This window comes from Copadichromis virginalis, linkage group LG7, assembly GCF_057382275.1.
Source record: "Copadichromis virginalis isolate Kocher_CV1m ecotype Utaka linkage group LG7, C_Virginalis_male_GT1.1, whole genome shotgun sequence".
Lineage (NCBI taxonomy): Eukaryota > Metazoa > Chordata > Actinopteri > Cichliformes > Cichlidae > Copadichromis > Copadichromis virginalis.
Genome location: NC_140624.1, coordinates 522498 through 539213, shown reverse-complemented (window position 1 = coordinate 539213; position 16716 = coordinate 522498). Strand labels below are relative to the sequence as shown.

The 16716-nt window shown below is 43.3% G+C and overlaps 1 protein-coding gene across 2 annotated transcripts in view; it reads right to left on the bottom strand.

The window, feature by feature from the left end:
- Positions 1 to 1862: 1862 nt before the first annotated feature.
- The window catches only part of siah1 (siah E3 ubiquitin protein ligase 1), a 36552-nt gene continuing 21698 nt past the window's right edge, over positions 1863 to 16716 (bottom strand). For both annotated transcript variants that reach the window (XM_085461075.1, XM_085461074.1), the window contains exons 3-5: positions 6117 to 6298; positions 5648 to 5944; positions 1863 to 4051 (exon numbers count right to left, since the gene is read on the bottom strand). In XM_085461075.1, coding sequence (XP_085317201.1) covers positions 3680 to 4051; positions 5648 to 5944; positions 6117 to 6298 — 851 coding nt within the window. In that variant the 3' untranslated portion in view covers positions 1863 to 3679. The remainder of the gene's footprint in view (positions 4052 to 5647; positions 5945 to 6116; positions 6299 to 16716) is intronic.

Genomic DNA, 16716 nt, shown 5'->3' with positions numbered 1-16716 from the left:
ACAGGGTAACTATGTGCGAATGCTGTTTGTTGATTACAGTTCAGCGTTTAACACAATAGTGCCCTGCAGACTGTTCACAAAGCTGAGGGATCTGGGACTTAACAGCCGTCTGTGTGCATGGGTGTTGGACTTCCTCACTGGCAGAACTCAGGTGGTGAGGGTGGGCAGGTGCTTCTCCAACAGCATCACCATCAACACAGGAGCACCTCAGGGATGTGTCCTCTCGCCACTGCGCTACTCCCTCTACACTTCAGACTGTGTGGCCACCCACGGCTCCAACACCATTGTGAAGTTTGCTGACGACACAGTGGTGTTGGGTGCCATCTCCAACAACGATGAGGCGGCCTACATGGATGAAGTGAAGAATCTGGCATCGTGGTGCCAGGACAACCACCTCCAGCTGAACGTCAGCAAGACCAAGGAGTTGGTGGTGGACTTCAGAAGGGGTCAGCACAGAGACTACAAGCCCATCATCATCAATGGAGCTCCAGTGGAGAGGGTGCAGTCCTTCAAGTATCTTGGTGTCCACATCTCCTCAGACCTGACATGGGCTGCCCACATTCAGGTCCAGACCAAAAAGGCTAGGCAGCGCCTGTATCACCTACGACAACTGAGGAAGTTCAGGGTCTCTCCAAAGATCCTCAGGATTTTCTATACAGGCGCTGTGGAGAGCATCCTCACACAGAACATGACATCGTGGTTTGGGAACAGCTGTGTGAAGGACCAAAAAGCTCTCCAGAGAGTGATCCGTACAGCAGAACGCTGCTGCAGGATTGCTCTCCCCCCGCTTCAGGACACCTACACCAGGAGATGCCGGACTAGAGCAGCGCAGATACTGAAGGACCCGTCCCATCCTGGCAACAAACTGTTCCAACTTCTGCAATCTGGTAGAAGGTTCCGCATCTTCCGGGCAAGGACAGAGAGACTCAAGAGGAGCTTCTATCCCCAAGCCATCCGTGCCCTAAACACACACACCCACCCTCTCACATCATCTATAATTGACTGAGACAGGACTCTCTTCCAGACACTCTAAACCAAGGCACAACATACATACACACACACACATATGTATGTATACACATACATATGTATGTACATATACACATATAGTTCTTCCTCTACACACACACACACACACACACACACCCCCCCAATTTTTGCACATGTCGAGGAGCGTGTCAGGCTACATTTCACTGTGTGTTATACTTGTATAACTATGCATGTGACAAATAAAGAACCTTGAACTTGAACTAGACATTGTATTTTATGTTGTTCATGTAAAACTGTTCCCTGTAGATCTGAAAAGTTTTTAAATGAACCGACTGTCGGGAAGATCAGCTTTTACTATTACAACGAATTTTATTCCATTTCATGATGGCCACAATCTTTAAAAAAAAAAGAAAAAAAAAAAAAAGTACTTCACCTACCCCCATCATGTTTTAGTGTTTGATCTTCTCCTAATCATAATTCCAATTTTGTTTTAAATGTTTTAAATCTTTTAAACTTGGCTCATTGCTTCATGCCGATATTGAAATATTTTTACCTGAACACCCTTCACAAATCTTAAGCTCAACAACAACCTGGAAAACTGGGAAAGAAAACAAAAGCTTCCAAAAATGCTGAAATGAAGGTTTACAACAGGAAGACCAATCTAATTTAAAAAATAAATAAATAAATAAAAGTCAAACAGGAGGAGCATCCACTGAACTGGATATGTTAGATGTAGAGTTCCTTACATTAATTTCTTTGCTTGTCAAAAACTGAGGTACTGTCAGTTTTACAGTCATCGTGTTGAATCCAAAAGCCTCAGAGAAAAAAAATGAGAAAAAAAAAAAAAAAAAAAAAGGAAGAAAAAGCACAGAGTATGAAAAAGATAGATTTATTTAATGACAAATTAAAACAGAAGTGGAGGACTTCAGGGAGAGCAGCAACATTACTGAGACTCCACATGAGGAGAAATGGAGAGATGATTGGCTTGAACTCCCTCAATCCTTGAACAAAAAAAACAAAACAAAAAGGGCTCGAGGGGGAAGACTTACCACACAAATGAGAGGACAGCGGGACAAATAAATGAAGAGAAAATAAAATAAAGCAACCCAACTCTGGAAGAAAAGAAACCTTCAATAGAATGACAACTTGTTTTGTTTTTTTTTCTTTAAACTACAAACACTGAAGTTTAGCCACAACTTTTACAATTGCCTTTTAATGTTTGTTTTTAAAATTCAATACAAAAACCGATAATTGTCATAATCTCCATGTAATAATAACAATAGCAACATTGTAACGGTAGAAACTGTCCCTCATTCCTTGTTGGGTGATCAGTCAATCGGTGAGGCAGACACGGGCAGACAGAGAAACGAGGCCGAGCACAAACGAAAGAGACGTGAGAAAATGAGCAGGTTTTCAGCAAAGACAGTGCACACGCGCGCACACAAAAAAACAAAACAAAAAAACCCCACTAATAGTTCCAAAGAAATAGACTTGAGAAATAATTCTTCCAACTGAAATGCAGTGTTTAGGTTTTTTCCTCCTTGTTCTAAAAAACAAAAAGGACCCCTTTGTTCCTAGGTCAATTTATTACACCTGCACACAGAGCCTGTAATGCAAAGAGCAATGTGCGTTTGGCATGTCAGAAAGCCGTTGATGTGTCCACTTTGAAAATAAAACTCCAGGGCTGACGTAGCTGAGGGCCTTCTTACATCCAACCAGTATGACAGCAAAGTTTAATAATTGATGATGACAGTCAACAATTTAATAACAAGCATCCGATGCTCAATCTTTAGCTTTGGGGGGAGGAACCGGTGTGGAGCAGAAGAAAGCAAAACGAGCTCGCGCAGCTGTAGTAATCCCGGGACCCTTTACACAGATCCAAGCTTCTTTTCCTGGACGTTACTTGGGGATTGGGGTGCTACAGCCATTCATGTCTGTGAGTGATGATCCCCAGTCACAGGCGAAGATACATTTTAGATAAAGATTTTTAGGGACTCAGGGTTCCAGTTTGAAATAGTCAATAGCAGCCACAGCCATAGCCCTGCGAGGGTGGGGAGCGTGGGAACCGTTCCAGTCCGAGTGAGGGAAAGTGTGGGGGGACTTGAGGGGTACTGAGGTGGATTACAAACAGGAAGTGCTAGCTGTCTTGCAAGCACTCCAGCACTGACCAGGAGTCCGTTTTGAACTATAGCTTGATCCTTCAAGTCAGGGACTGGAGCCCCTTCCACGTTCCGCTCGGGAAGAGCCGTAGTGTCTGAAATGTGTGTGTGTGAGAGAGAGAGTGCGATGAGAATGAGTTGTGAGAAATCACTCTAAGACAGGGACACGTGGCCAGGAAGGGAGTTTGACAGTTTGTGTCCGCGTTTACGACGAACAGAGGGTGAGGCCCCGCGTGGGTCTCACATAATGTGTTTCCAAGTCTATAGCCGTCACTACACAGTTATGCTATTTTGTTTCATTTCCTCCACTCATCCATCCAAACATTCAGCCATCCATTTCCCCCCCCCCCCCAGGCCTCCATGGCTGCCTAATTAGACAGTCCAAATCCATGTCTGAAGGAGTGAGGCAGAGAGGGGTGGGGCACTGTGAGGTCTAATAAAAAAAAGAAAACAAAGAAAAAAAAAAATGCCCCCTAACAATATGTAACTTGTTTGTTTGTTTTTTTTAAATCCTCTTCTCTTCAAAGTTTTTAGCACATGGAGATGGTGACGTTGATTCCCAGGTTGCCGTTCTCAGCAAACAGTTGTGCGATGGATGTGTCGAACACCAGGCAGTCGCTGTTCATGATAGCTGTGGCGATGCCCTCGTGGATGGAGCGTGGCGTGGCCTCCCAGGTCAGACGACGCCGGTGCCCGTTGAGCTCCAGTCGGTAGGCGAAGTTCTCGGCCTGCTTGCGAGTCCCAATGAGCTGCACGATGGCAAAGAACTGCTGGTGTCCGTCGTACTTCTCCTGCTTCTCCAGCACAAGCATGAAGTGGAAGCCGAAGCACGACTGCATCATTACCCAGTCCACCGCACCAGGCAGGTTGATATCTGTGGCCAGGAACACGATGTCCTCCCCCTGGACGGAGACACAAACAGGGTTAATCATCCCTGCTAGGGCAGGGATAGCTCAGTAGGTAGAGTGGTGGCCCCATGATCGGAAGGTCGGGGGTTCGATTCCCCTGAACAGCTACCCTGAGGTACCCCTGAGCAAGGTACCGTCCCTACACACTGCTCCCCGGGCGCCCAATGGCTGCCCACTGCTTCACTGAGTGAATGGGTTAAATGCAGAGAGGGATTTTCCCCACGGGGACCAATAAAGTACACTACTTTCTTCTTTCTTTCTTCTTTAGTTGTCAGCCTGAAGTTAACACCCAACGCTGCTCACATAAAGATCTTTTACATCATCATGATCTCAAAATAAATACATGTTATAAAACAAGCTGCAAAAGGAACAAGCCGTTTGTTGTTCTCATGTTAAACGCAATTTTCTGGAATAATCTGGCCAGTATTTGACAGGGAGTATGCTCTTGATACCAACCACACCGTTATGAGACCTCGACCACTGGAAAGTTCAAAGGTGTGCCAGGCCGCGACTTTCGGACTCGGGAGACTGAGAAACACATTAAAGTTGACATAATGACTTATGCACTTGTCTTTTTGAAAGGGGTTGTGATTTGCACTTGTCATCCGGCTGTCTTGTTGCAGGCTGACTTTTAGCATAACAGTAAAGAACAAGCAGAGACAAGTCTCCATGCAACCCCCACCTTTTGCACAATGGACACGTCGACTCATTGTTAACATCAAACCATCTAAAATTCTCAAGACCAAGTAAGATATGAGCCACTGAGTAATCATTAGTGTTGTCTTGCAGTCCAATCTTACAGCTTTAAAAACAAATTTCTAAGACAATTACGCCAAAAGTCATCCCACGAATTAAAAGGCTAAACCACTTTCAACAAAAAAAAAAAAAAAAAGAAGTACTGTAGTACTGCTGGCTGCAGTAGCATGCCAACTTTAATACGTCAGTGTTGCCAGATAAGATAACCACCATCATGGATGTTCTCGTTGTAGGGGCAAAGATCCTCCATGGTTTCAGAACAGATCATACAACTATATGTACAAGCCGCTCAGGCTTTGCATGACATCAGTGAGAGATGATTTCCTTATGTGGTGATCTCAGGCAGCCTCAGCTGTGAGCACAAAAGCTCACCTGTTGCCAGAGAAGCTCCGCCCACCTAGCAGTGGTGTAAACTACTGGAGTGTTCCTTCAATTTAAAAGTAATCATGATATTAAAATGAACAAATTCTGCAGGCTATAACAACTCATTTGTAAATTAACACACATTTACACAGTATGTTGTTTCCTTTGCTGTCCAGCAGAGGGCACACTCAAAATTCCCCATCAGCTTAGTGGGATGGAGTATGAAATGTTTTCCATGTTTCCACTTCATTTGAACAAACTCTACGCTGTTTATTCAGACTTTTATTTCTAGTTTATTTCTAAGAGTTTATTTCTAAGTCACAAACTTAATTGCAAACCCTGTACGATCCGTGTTTAAATAGCATCAATTCAGATAGTCTTCAAAGTGTCTCATCCTCACTTAGTAAAAATGGCACACACTTTTAGGAGCATGTTTTGTGGAAGAAACTGAGGAGCTGAGTAACTTCTAACCTGCAGTGTGGTGATGGACTTGTGCTGGTGCATCAGGTGAGGCATGACTGCATCCAATGATCCCTGCCACTTGCAAGAGGCGCCGGGGCAGGGGCAGGAATACGGCCGAAACTCGCAAAGCTCTTCGTGCTCGGTCTTGTCGGTATGAGGCAAGGTGACTTCGCAGCCTGATGAGGCATACTTGCAGGGGAAAAGGACAGAGTTGGCCACCTTCTCCATGGCCAGGTTCCTGATGGAACCCAGGGGACCTCGGCAGGTGGGGCAACAAGTGAGCTTAGGCCGGCAGTTGGAGCACACCTGGGGATGAAGAAAAATAACATTTTTTTTTTAAAATTTATTTATATAAACACGAGTATGTTCATGACAAGTTTACTAAAATGTTAATCTTCACAATTATGCTTCTGCAAGAAATTTTCCTAGCAACAACAACAAACAGTTCAGGTTCAGTTACAGGCTGGACTGTACACACCAGGTGTCCGGACTGGCACTGGAGGATTGGGGGGAGGACATAGTCGAAGCAGACAGGACACTCAAACAGGCTCGCCAGGTCACTGTTGGAGGCTGTGGTGCCTGAAAGGGTGGGCACACGCTGAGAAGGAGGGCACTTAGATGTTCCTGTGGGCAGCGCGGTGGCAGTCTGGCGACTCATTTCTGACAAGAGAGGAGGATGGTTATGATAAAGCCATAAGCACATCATATTTTACCATACCATTACCAAGCCTTAGTTAAAAGATAAGTATGACTAATTGTCTAGCCCTCCCTTTGTTGGCAGCTCTTACTCTACATCGGAGTCAAAACAGGTCACTGAGGTGGAAGAAACAGACAAGACAACGGACATGAAGGACAAACATCACTGTGTTGATGCTGGTTGCAGAGCATGCAATTTGTTTAAAAACATGTAAATGAAAATATACCAAAATTATAGGGGTGCAACGATACTCGTATGGATATTGAACCGTTCGATACAGTGCTTTCGGTTCGGTACGCACATGTACCAAACAATACAAAATTTTAAATTTTATCAACTTTCCTTCTGATGATGCTTTCTGTGTTGAGCGCTCAGTGGATCTGCGCTCGACAGTGCAGCCTAGGCGGAGTAGTCGAACGCAGATTCACTGAGCGCAGGGCAAGCTAGCGAGACAGAAGCTAAGCTCGTTGCAACATGGCAAACTGAACCTCCCCCACCCTCATTCAGATCTGGCGTTTGGAACTATTTTGGTTTTCATGTGACGTATAAGCGCGTCATGGACTAAATCAATCAATCTTTATTTATAAAGCATTTTTCATACAAAAAATGTAGCACAAAGTTAAAAGCAGCCCACCCCACCCTCCAACTCACTCCCCACACTCTCATTAACATAAATGATGTGAATACACACATATATCTCCCCCACACACACACACACACACACACACTTTTAAAGAGTAAAAATTGGGCTGGGTTCACATGAGCCAAGTGAGGAAACACTATAACAGGGAGCCGTCTGCACCGGGAGCCGGTCACAGACCGCAGCCTCCAGGCTGGGCACACAGCAGGAGGGAGGCAAAGAAGCCCCCCAGCCAGGCTGAGAGGACCCCCACAGACCCAGCAGCCACGGTCGATCACAGCCCCGGTGCAGAGAGCCCCCTCCGAGGAAACACTGGAGATATGACACAATAGGATATATACAGGGTAAAATGATAAAATAAATAAGAACGGGATACAATATAAATATAAATATAAATAGAGTAAGAAGATTAAAAAAATGAATAAGAATAAAATCAATAAATATTAGGTAAAGCCTAAATTAATAATAAAATAACGGGATAGAATAAATAAGCATAAAATAAATAAACGCTAAGTAAAAGCTAAATTAAAAAGGTGGGTCTTGAGCCTGTTGTTAGAAACATGTACGCTCTCTGCGGCCCTGAGCTCCTCCGGCAGGCTGTTCCACAGACGAGGACCATACCACTGAAAAGCTGCCTCTCCGTGAGTATGTGTCCTGACTTTAGGGACAATCAAAAGGCCAGTACCAGAGGACCTCAGGGTCCGCGAGGGTTCATATGGTAAAGGCAGATCTGAGAGATAAGAAGGCCCAAGACCATTAAGACATTTAAAAACCAATAAAAGAACTTTAAAATCGATCCTGAAACACACGGGGAGCCAGTGCAGCAATTCTAAAACCGGTGTAATGTGGGCCCGCCCTCTGGTCTTCGTCAGCACACGAGCTGCCGAGTTTTGCAAAAGTTGTAAAGTTGAAATATTCTTCTTAGGAAGACCAGAGAGCAGGGCAGTAATCAATGCGACTGGTAATAAAAGCATGCATCAACATCTCTGTGTTAGCCCGAGAGAGAATAGGGCGGACTCTGGCTATATTTTTTAGATGATAAAATCCAATTTTGGTTACATGTTTAATATGTGGGATAAAACCAAGCTCAGAGTCAAAAATAACACCCAGGTTTTTCACTTGTAGCGAAGGACATAGTGAAAATGCCTCTAATTTAGACAAGAGTTTCTCTCTCTGAGCCTCAGGACCGACGATTAAAACTTCGGTTTTGTCCTGGTTAAGCTGTAAAAAGTTTTCTGCCATCCAAGATCTTATATCTAAAATACAGTTAAAAAGGGCATCCATTGGTCTGGTGTCATCAGGAGACACGGAGATGTACAGCTGCGTGTCATCAGCGTAACTGTGGAAGTTCACTCCATGCCTCCTGATGACACCGTCAGCATATACAAATTAAAAAGTACAGGGCCTAGAACCGACTCTTGAGGCACACCACATGTCATTTTATGGATCTTAGAGGAACATGTATCCATACTCACCATAAAAGATCTGTCAGAGAGACAGGAAGTGAACCAGTTGTGTACAGCACCAGAGAGGCCCACCATGTATTTCAGTCTGTTTAAAAGAATAGCGTGGTCTACTGTATCAAAGGCTGTGCTTAGATCCAGTAGCACCAGGACTGAGAGCTTTTGGGCGTCCCAGTTACATCTAAGATCATTTAAAACCTTTAGGAGAGCCGTCTCTGTGCTGTGGTTCACCCTAAATCCAGACTGGAATATCTCCAGGATCTGTCTATCATTTAGAAAATCATTAATCTGAGTAAAAACAAGTTTTTCTAAGATTTTACTTAAAAATGGTGAGTTGGATACAGGTCTGTAGTTATTAAAATCATTACAATCCAAATTGCTCTTCTTCAGAAGGGGTCTCACCACCGCCGTTTTAAAGGCAGCAGGGAAGACACCCAACTGAAGAGCGCAATTCATCACGTATAAAAGCTCAGCCTCAAAAAATCCATAAAGTGTTTTAAAGAGTGAAGAAGGGATTGGATCTAAAGGACATGTGGTGGGTCTCACTGTGGAGAAAACTTTCTGAAGGTTCTCAGCATTAACCAGGACAAAGCTGTCCAGTGTCTCCTCAGGTACAATCGAGCCCTCAGATGTCTTTACAAACATATCGCGATTAGATAAAATATCAGATCTGATGGCGCTGATCTTTCCCCTGAAGTGGTCTGCAAACTGCTCACAGAGCGAGTCTGTGGGGGTTCTTTTGGAGCTTTTAAAATCAGGGTTAAATAAATGATCTATGGTGGAAAAGAGGACCTTGGGATTATTTTTGTTATTACTGATTATTTTGGCGAAGTATGAGTTTCTTGAATTCCTTAATGTATTATTGTACATTTTAAGTTGCTCGCAAAATATTTGATGGTTGATAGTATTTTTATTTTTCCTCCATCTCCTTTCTGCTGCCCTGCAATTTCTTTTGAGTGTTTTGACTTCTTCGTTTCTCCAGGGTGATACATGTTTTACGTTAATCTTTTTGGTGGTGAGTGGAGCAATGGAGTCAAGGCTTTTCTTCAGTTTGCTGTTGAAATGATTAAAAATCAAATTGCAGGGTGCAGGTAGAATCACAGGGGGGCATTCGTCTAAAACCCTGGTAAAATTTGCAGCCACTTCAGAGGTTAGATAGCGCCTCCTCACAGTTCGCACCGAGGTCTCCCGCTGAATAAAACCGGTGATGTTAAAAAAAAAAAACAAAAAAAAAAAAACAAAAACACTGAGACAGCCAAGTCAACAACAGAGGACACGCTGGTGGACAGCCCATGGGTGATGACCAGGTCCAGAGTGTGTCCTCTGTTGTGAGTCGGCTGCGTGACGTGCTGGGTAAAATCCAAACAGTGAAGAATGTTTAAGAATTCTTTTGATGCAGAGTCAGAAGGATTATCTATGTGCAGGTTAAAATCACCAGTTAAAATTATATTATATTTTGAATATATGTTTGTTAAAAATTCTGAGAATTCCTTGATAAAAGCAGCGCTGTCTTTAGGTGGTCTATAAATTGTGACAGATAAAACTGGAGGGCTGCTGAAAACAATAGCATGGAATTCAAAAGTGGTAAAATGATCAAATAAAATTTGTTTGGAGGAGAGTGTGTTGTTGGCCAAAGATGCAGTCCCACCACCTCTCTTACCACTTCTAATAGAAAAAGAGAAATTAAAATTTGGTGGGTGGGCTCAGTGAGAACAACTGGTGCATCCGAACCCAGCCATGTTTCAGTTAAAAATAAACAGTCAAGTTTATTATCTAAAATTAAATCATTAATAATAAAAGACTTGTTCAACAGAGAGCGGACATTTAAAAGTGCCATACTGATTGAGACTGGTGGATTTTTGACAATAGAGTTGAATGGATGTTGATATTTAGGTTATTAATGTTTTTGGAGTTACTGGATTTATGATAATTCTGTTGCTCTGTTTGTGATTATGACGGGTATTGTGTTGACTGTGGGAAAGAGAGGTCCGAGTCCAAAGTTTTGTGTATTACTGTTAAAAGTGGAACAAATATAGGAGCTGGGACCAGGGGAACATCAGTCAGTGGCAGACAGATCAGCAGGTAATGTCAATTTGGGGTAGTGACAGGGCGATGTGCGGGAGTGCTGTACGCCAAATGCCAAATTGGTAGACAGCAAACGGCGTCCCCAGGCGTTGAGGTGGAGCCCGTCTGCCCCAAAAAGATGCCTCCTCTCCCAGAAGGCATCAAAATTGTTAAAAAAAAAAAACCCACGCCGTGGGAGACACAGGCGGAGGAAAGCCAGGTGTTGAGGCTGAGCAGCCGGCTGAAACGGCCTATCCCTCTGCCACAGGTGGGGGTGGGCCCGGAGATAAAAGCACTCACCTGCAACTGACCAAGGAGGCTGAAGAGTTGGAGGAAGTCCAACTTCAGCAGCTCAGATTGCTGTTTGGGGATGTCATTGGTGCCGATGTGGATGATGAGCCGGTTAACCTGTGGGTGGGATGCCAGAATGTTGGGAATTCTGTCCACTATGTCAACAACAGTGGCTCCCGGGAACGACAGCGTGAGCGCCCCCCTCATCCACACGTTCCTGACGATGGAATCCCCGAGGACCAGTGTGGAGAGAGGAGGTGCCACCGGGGGCTGCTGGCCATCTGAGACGCCTGCGCCGCGGCACCGGGGGTGTTCAGATGGAGATGCGCCAGCCGGACTGCGTGAGTGACTCCCAGGTAGCCGCGCCGTGGGTCCTCTTCTCCGAGGAGCCAGGGTAAAGCACAGCTCTCCGCGGTGAGTTTGCACCACAGCGTCGGGTTGCCCACCGCGGCTCCGGGGGCGTAGTGGTGGAGATGGCGCAGACCTCAGCGACACAGCGGGATGGCGAGGGCTAGCGGTCAGAGGAAGAAAGTCCACAGGATCTAGGACATTAAATTTATTCTCCAGTACTACCGCGCCGGAGGGGTGAGGGTGCGAGAGACTGATCCTCCTGCCCCCTCTGCAGCCACCACGCGTCTCAACCACGGTCCATGGCGCTGGTTGGAGTGGAGTGGAGCTGACCAGAGCCTTGGGTCTGGCCCCTAGCTGAAACCAGGAGTTCTCGTCCTTGGCAGAAGCACCAGCGACTCAAATTGAGAGCCTGTGTTGACTGTTGGCGGGATCTTGGGACACAGCAGCTGGATGGTGCACTGTGTCGGCTAGCTCAGCGCTAGTAGCGGTGGTTTGAGCTTTGCCAAGGAGGATCGTGTCAAGTTCGCATTCAGCCCCCTGGATTTGGTATAGCGTGGATATCCTTTGCTCCAGCTTGATCAGTTTTTGACTCAGGTTGATGCAGCTTTCACAGCTGGATGTTGAGGTAAGTGGTGCCATTCCGGAATCTCTTACCGGCGACAGCGTCAAAAACAAAAACAGAAACTACCACTTTAACTTACGTTAGCTAAAAAGTCAGTCGTGACGCAGCAAGAGAAGAGTTTCACTAAAAGTTCACTAAAATGACAGTGAACTTGGATGCCAGTGGATCTAAAAATAAACTCCAGTTTTTGCGCATTCACGCTCAACTAAAACAGTATGTCGGATGTGCCACCAATGCTCAATTACATGAGTGGGAACTACTGCGTTAGCACAGTTTGCTCGTTAACGTGTTGGCCGTCCAGCCCCACACACGGGGCGATCCGCGGTAGCTCGTTAACAGATTTGCCGTGTTGTGGTGTTAACGTCATTTCAGATTAACGCTGACAGCACTAGTGGGAACACAACGAATATGACTGCACATAGGGCTGCTCAATTAATCGAATTTTAATCACAATTACGATCTGGGCTTTCAACGATCATTAAAAATGACTGAGCCGATTATTAGCCCCTCCCTCATTTATCCGCGATACCTTAAAGGCCGGTCCGTGAAAATATTGTCTGGCATAAACCGGTCCGTGGCGCAAAAAAGGTTGGAGACCGCTGATTAAGAGGACCAGAGGGAAGCTCGGAAAGCTAAGCAGAAGTTATTTGGAGAGGAGAGTGACTGCCGTTGGTTGAAAAGAGAGGTTAAAAAAAAAAAAAAAAAAAAAAACACACACACCCTTCAGTGGTGTTGCACACCATTTTATATTATTTTTTAAAGTCATTGTTAACCTTTAAAGCCGGTCAGAGCAGCACGCTCCGTGTTGTGTAACTATTTTTAAATCCCTGTAGAACCTGAACCATGTAAGCTAGCGCAATAATTTGTTTTGCATATGAAACCGGAGGAGTTGTACTTACATCTGATGCCATCAGCTTGTCCTCGGTCACGGTTTCCTTCCACATAAAGCTTTGCAAAAACTGCATAAAAAGCTCTTGCAGGAACAAAAACATAATATTCCAGAAACACGCTTTGCCGATCCGATCAGCTGTTCGTAACACTTCCCACAGTGAAACAGACGTCAGCGCGAACTATCACATGTCCGCCATTTCCTGGCCGAAACCGGAAGTGACGTCATTTTCGCGGAAATTGTAGTTTTTTACTTGTAGGCCTTAAAAGCCTATACTGGTCATGTTTGACTTTTCTGAATAGTTTCTGGGATGCTTAGAACTCGAATTGCACTGCTGGAAATAGTTTATTTTGATGCACCTGCTGTTTTCTTTGCATCATAGGATTGTTTTCGTTTTTCCTGCAATATATGAAAATTGGTGTATCTCCAAAATAAAACTATGAAGACACTCAAAATAAGTTTCCTGTTATTGTAAACTATTTTTTGCAACTTTTTTGTATTTAAAGTTTTGAGGGATAAACCTCTTAAATTTCTCCAAATAGAAATATATGTAAAAAAAAAAAAACCAAAAACGATTTTCAATTTTTTTTGTAGTTTATTGCACTTTTTTGCAATTAATGTAGTTACTATGGACTTAATGCATACATATTATTAAAATATGGGCTATAACAGTTGTATAGCAACTTGAAATGCTCCCACAAATGGCACTACAACATGTAAAAATATAATATAAGTTCTGGCGGACTTTGTTCTATAGTCCGCCAGTCCAGTGTAGGTCTTAAAGGGTTAAATAAATATCGTCAAATAATCAAGATCTCAATTTCAGTGAAAATAATCGTGATTATCATTTTTGCCATAATCGAGCAGCCCTAACTGCACATTTACTCCAACAGCATCCTAGTGCAAAGACAAGTGGAAGCAGACAAAAACAACAAGCAGGCATGCTACAAACTTTACCCGAGTAATTTAGACAGCCGTTAGCACAGGAGTCTCCTTATGGGGACCTGATATGTTTAATATGCTGCTGAGAATACAGCCCAGAAGAAGCGTATAGTATAGCTTTTATTTTGGAAAGAGCCATTTCTCTGTAATAAACTCCCTTTTCCAAAGATGAGTGATTCCTCAATCAGATAGATTTTTTTTCTTTTTTATTACTTTGTTTCAGCAACATTAAATTTAAAAACTGTACTTTTGAGGTAAAATATACATTTATAATTTTAATAAATGACAAATTAAAAAAGCATGAACATTTTTTGTATCGAAAAAAACATCGAACCGTGACACCAAAGTATCAAACCGAACCGTGAATTTTGTGTATTGCTGCACCCCTACAAAATTAAAGCATTTTTCCCCCCTTTAACACTTTCTTTTACTGTAAAGTTATCAACATGCTATATGACTGTTATATACACCACAGCATATATGTTGACTGTTGAGTCAAGCTGCGAACGTTGTTCCCAAATTAAGACGTTTACTTTACTGTTATTCAAGGTATAGTTTTTGGTTTTGCTTTAGCGCCATAGTGTACAGTTTACACATTCACACATCACCTGAAATATTCATAGACTCAACACTGGGAGGAGTCAAATCTCTGGGAGGGATAAATCAGGAAGGGCATCTGGTTCTTTTTGTGTGTGTGGTGGGCTTCATGACAAACCTAATGACTGGTAAAATATCAAAAAGGGACGTGTGACGTCTAATTGTCACAGAAGACCTGTTAAATACTTCAACTGATGATGCCCATGCTGTTGTGTCCTAGCAGGACTGATGCAGCTAAAGTGTTAGCTCCAACTGTTCATACACAGGTCAGAGCTATAAGGAAAAACTTAAATGCCGAAGCAAGACCACAAATTGCGCAGGCATTAAGCATTTTCATCAAACAGACAGCCACACAAATCTCCATGTTCATTTGGCTTCATGTGCTTTAGTGCAGTTCAGCTGTCTCTGTTAGCAATTTATATCAATTTGCTTCACAACTACAGCCAAATTCACAAATCTTTTCTCATGTATGCAATTTCATTTCCTGCTGTCACACAACAGAATGACAGAACAGCCCATAAACTACACAGGAGAAATTAAATGCATTCCCCAAGCTGCTTCTCTGCACCAACTGAGTCATTGTTTTTGTAGCTTTGCCTAACTCTTCATTCATACGGATCAAAGACAAAAACTGCGCTGAAAGTTCATGTAGTGCATGTAGAAGTAAAGTCATCACTCAGACCGAGCGTCTCCGTTAGGTCTGTATCAGCAGCTGTGGGGTCTTAGACAACATACTAAATATGCTGTGCGCCTTCTAGCCATCACTCAGTCCTCTACACCAGGCAGACCTTTAATGTTAATCAATACTTTATGATATGCATGTTCATAAGAGGATTGATCTAATGTGTATAGTTTGAGAATTGAAATGCATTACTATACAATTTATATAATAAATGAATAATATTTATATGTACAGCGCGTATGAATATCAATCATCTTTTGGCAATAGATTGATTCCCGTTTGTGTCCAGTCCAGCGTTAGACGGTTCTACTTAGGGCTGTTCGATATAACAATATATATCAGATGACGATATAAAAACGTCTATCGTTTCATTTTACGCTGTCGTTTGTTTCCTGGTGTCGCAAAATAAACTGTTTACAGCAATATTTTTCATCGTTTTGGTGGTCACTGTAGTGGCTATATTAACTTATTAAAGTTCTTATATTTTATATAACCACACTACAGACGGACAAGCGCCTGTTTTTATGCGTTGTGCTTAGCAACAACAACAGTAACAGCATCACTTGTCCGCTTGTTTATGTTCCACATAAACCTTTCACAATAAAGCTCAAGATCCTGTTGAGACTTTTCAAAATAAACTGAATCACGTGAAAGAGCAGATTATTTACGGATGAAAAGCAAAAAAGAGCCGCCAGGTGCTAAAAAATAGACCTTAGACTCAAACGTTAGAACAGGCTTTTCCCCGCAGCACGCCGTGTAATAAATACTCAAAGAAAACGGCGCCCTTTACAACTTATGTCTAAAAATGTATCGTTTCATGTATCGGTTAAAACGCTCGACTCCAGCTACATGACGCGCAGCTGGAAACACTTCCCGCAAGACGAGCTGCCCGAGATTCACAGAATTTACAGAAAATGTTACGTTTGATTTATATCATTATCGGGACGATAGAATTCTCATATCGGGATATGAGATTTTGGTCATATCGCACAGCCCTAGTTTTCTACTGACCTGAATCATGTTTGTACGGTCTGGTTGCACAAAAGTAAACAAGCTGTGTGGAAATCAAAAGGATGCTGGAATGCAAACCTCTGGCTATAGCCCGATGGTGATGTAGTTGTTTTATATGGCCACTTCATTTATCAGTGTTTATAAACAAACATCTGTTAACAGGGGTCCGTTCTTCGTACCTCGCTTACTACATCCAAGATCAAATGACACATCCAAGATCAAATCATCGCGCCAACTTTGAGCTCGCTATTCCGGTTCTCCGAACACACCTGTTGTTGACGATTAGTATAGCTGGATGAAGTAATGTGAGATCACTGGGTGGCTTAACAGGGGCTACGCATCAATAGTAGAAACATTGATCTGCAACCCTTTGATTGGTCGGCGAAAATGTCGAAGGAGCGCGCTCAGTATTTTTCGGCAGCAGAGCAAGAACTCTTGATTGAAACTCCTGAAATCCCTCAGAGTTTAATTAAAACGCAAGGGAACACTGCAAAGGCTGCAAAAGCAAGGAGAGAGGGCTGGCAGAAAGTTGCTGACAAATTAAACTCGTAATTTAATAATAATAATAATAATAATAATAATAAATTGGATTTCTATAACGCTTTTCAAGGCACCCAAAGCGCTTTACAATGCCACTATTCATTCACTCTCACATTCACACACTGGTGGAGGCAGCTACGATTGTAGCCACAGCTGCCCTGGGGCAGACTGACAGAAGCGAGGCTGCCATATCGCGCCATCGGCCCCTCTGGCCAACACCAGTAGGCGGTAGGGTAAATCTATTATGTTATCATACATTATATCATATTACATTATATCCTCTTTCACA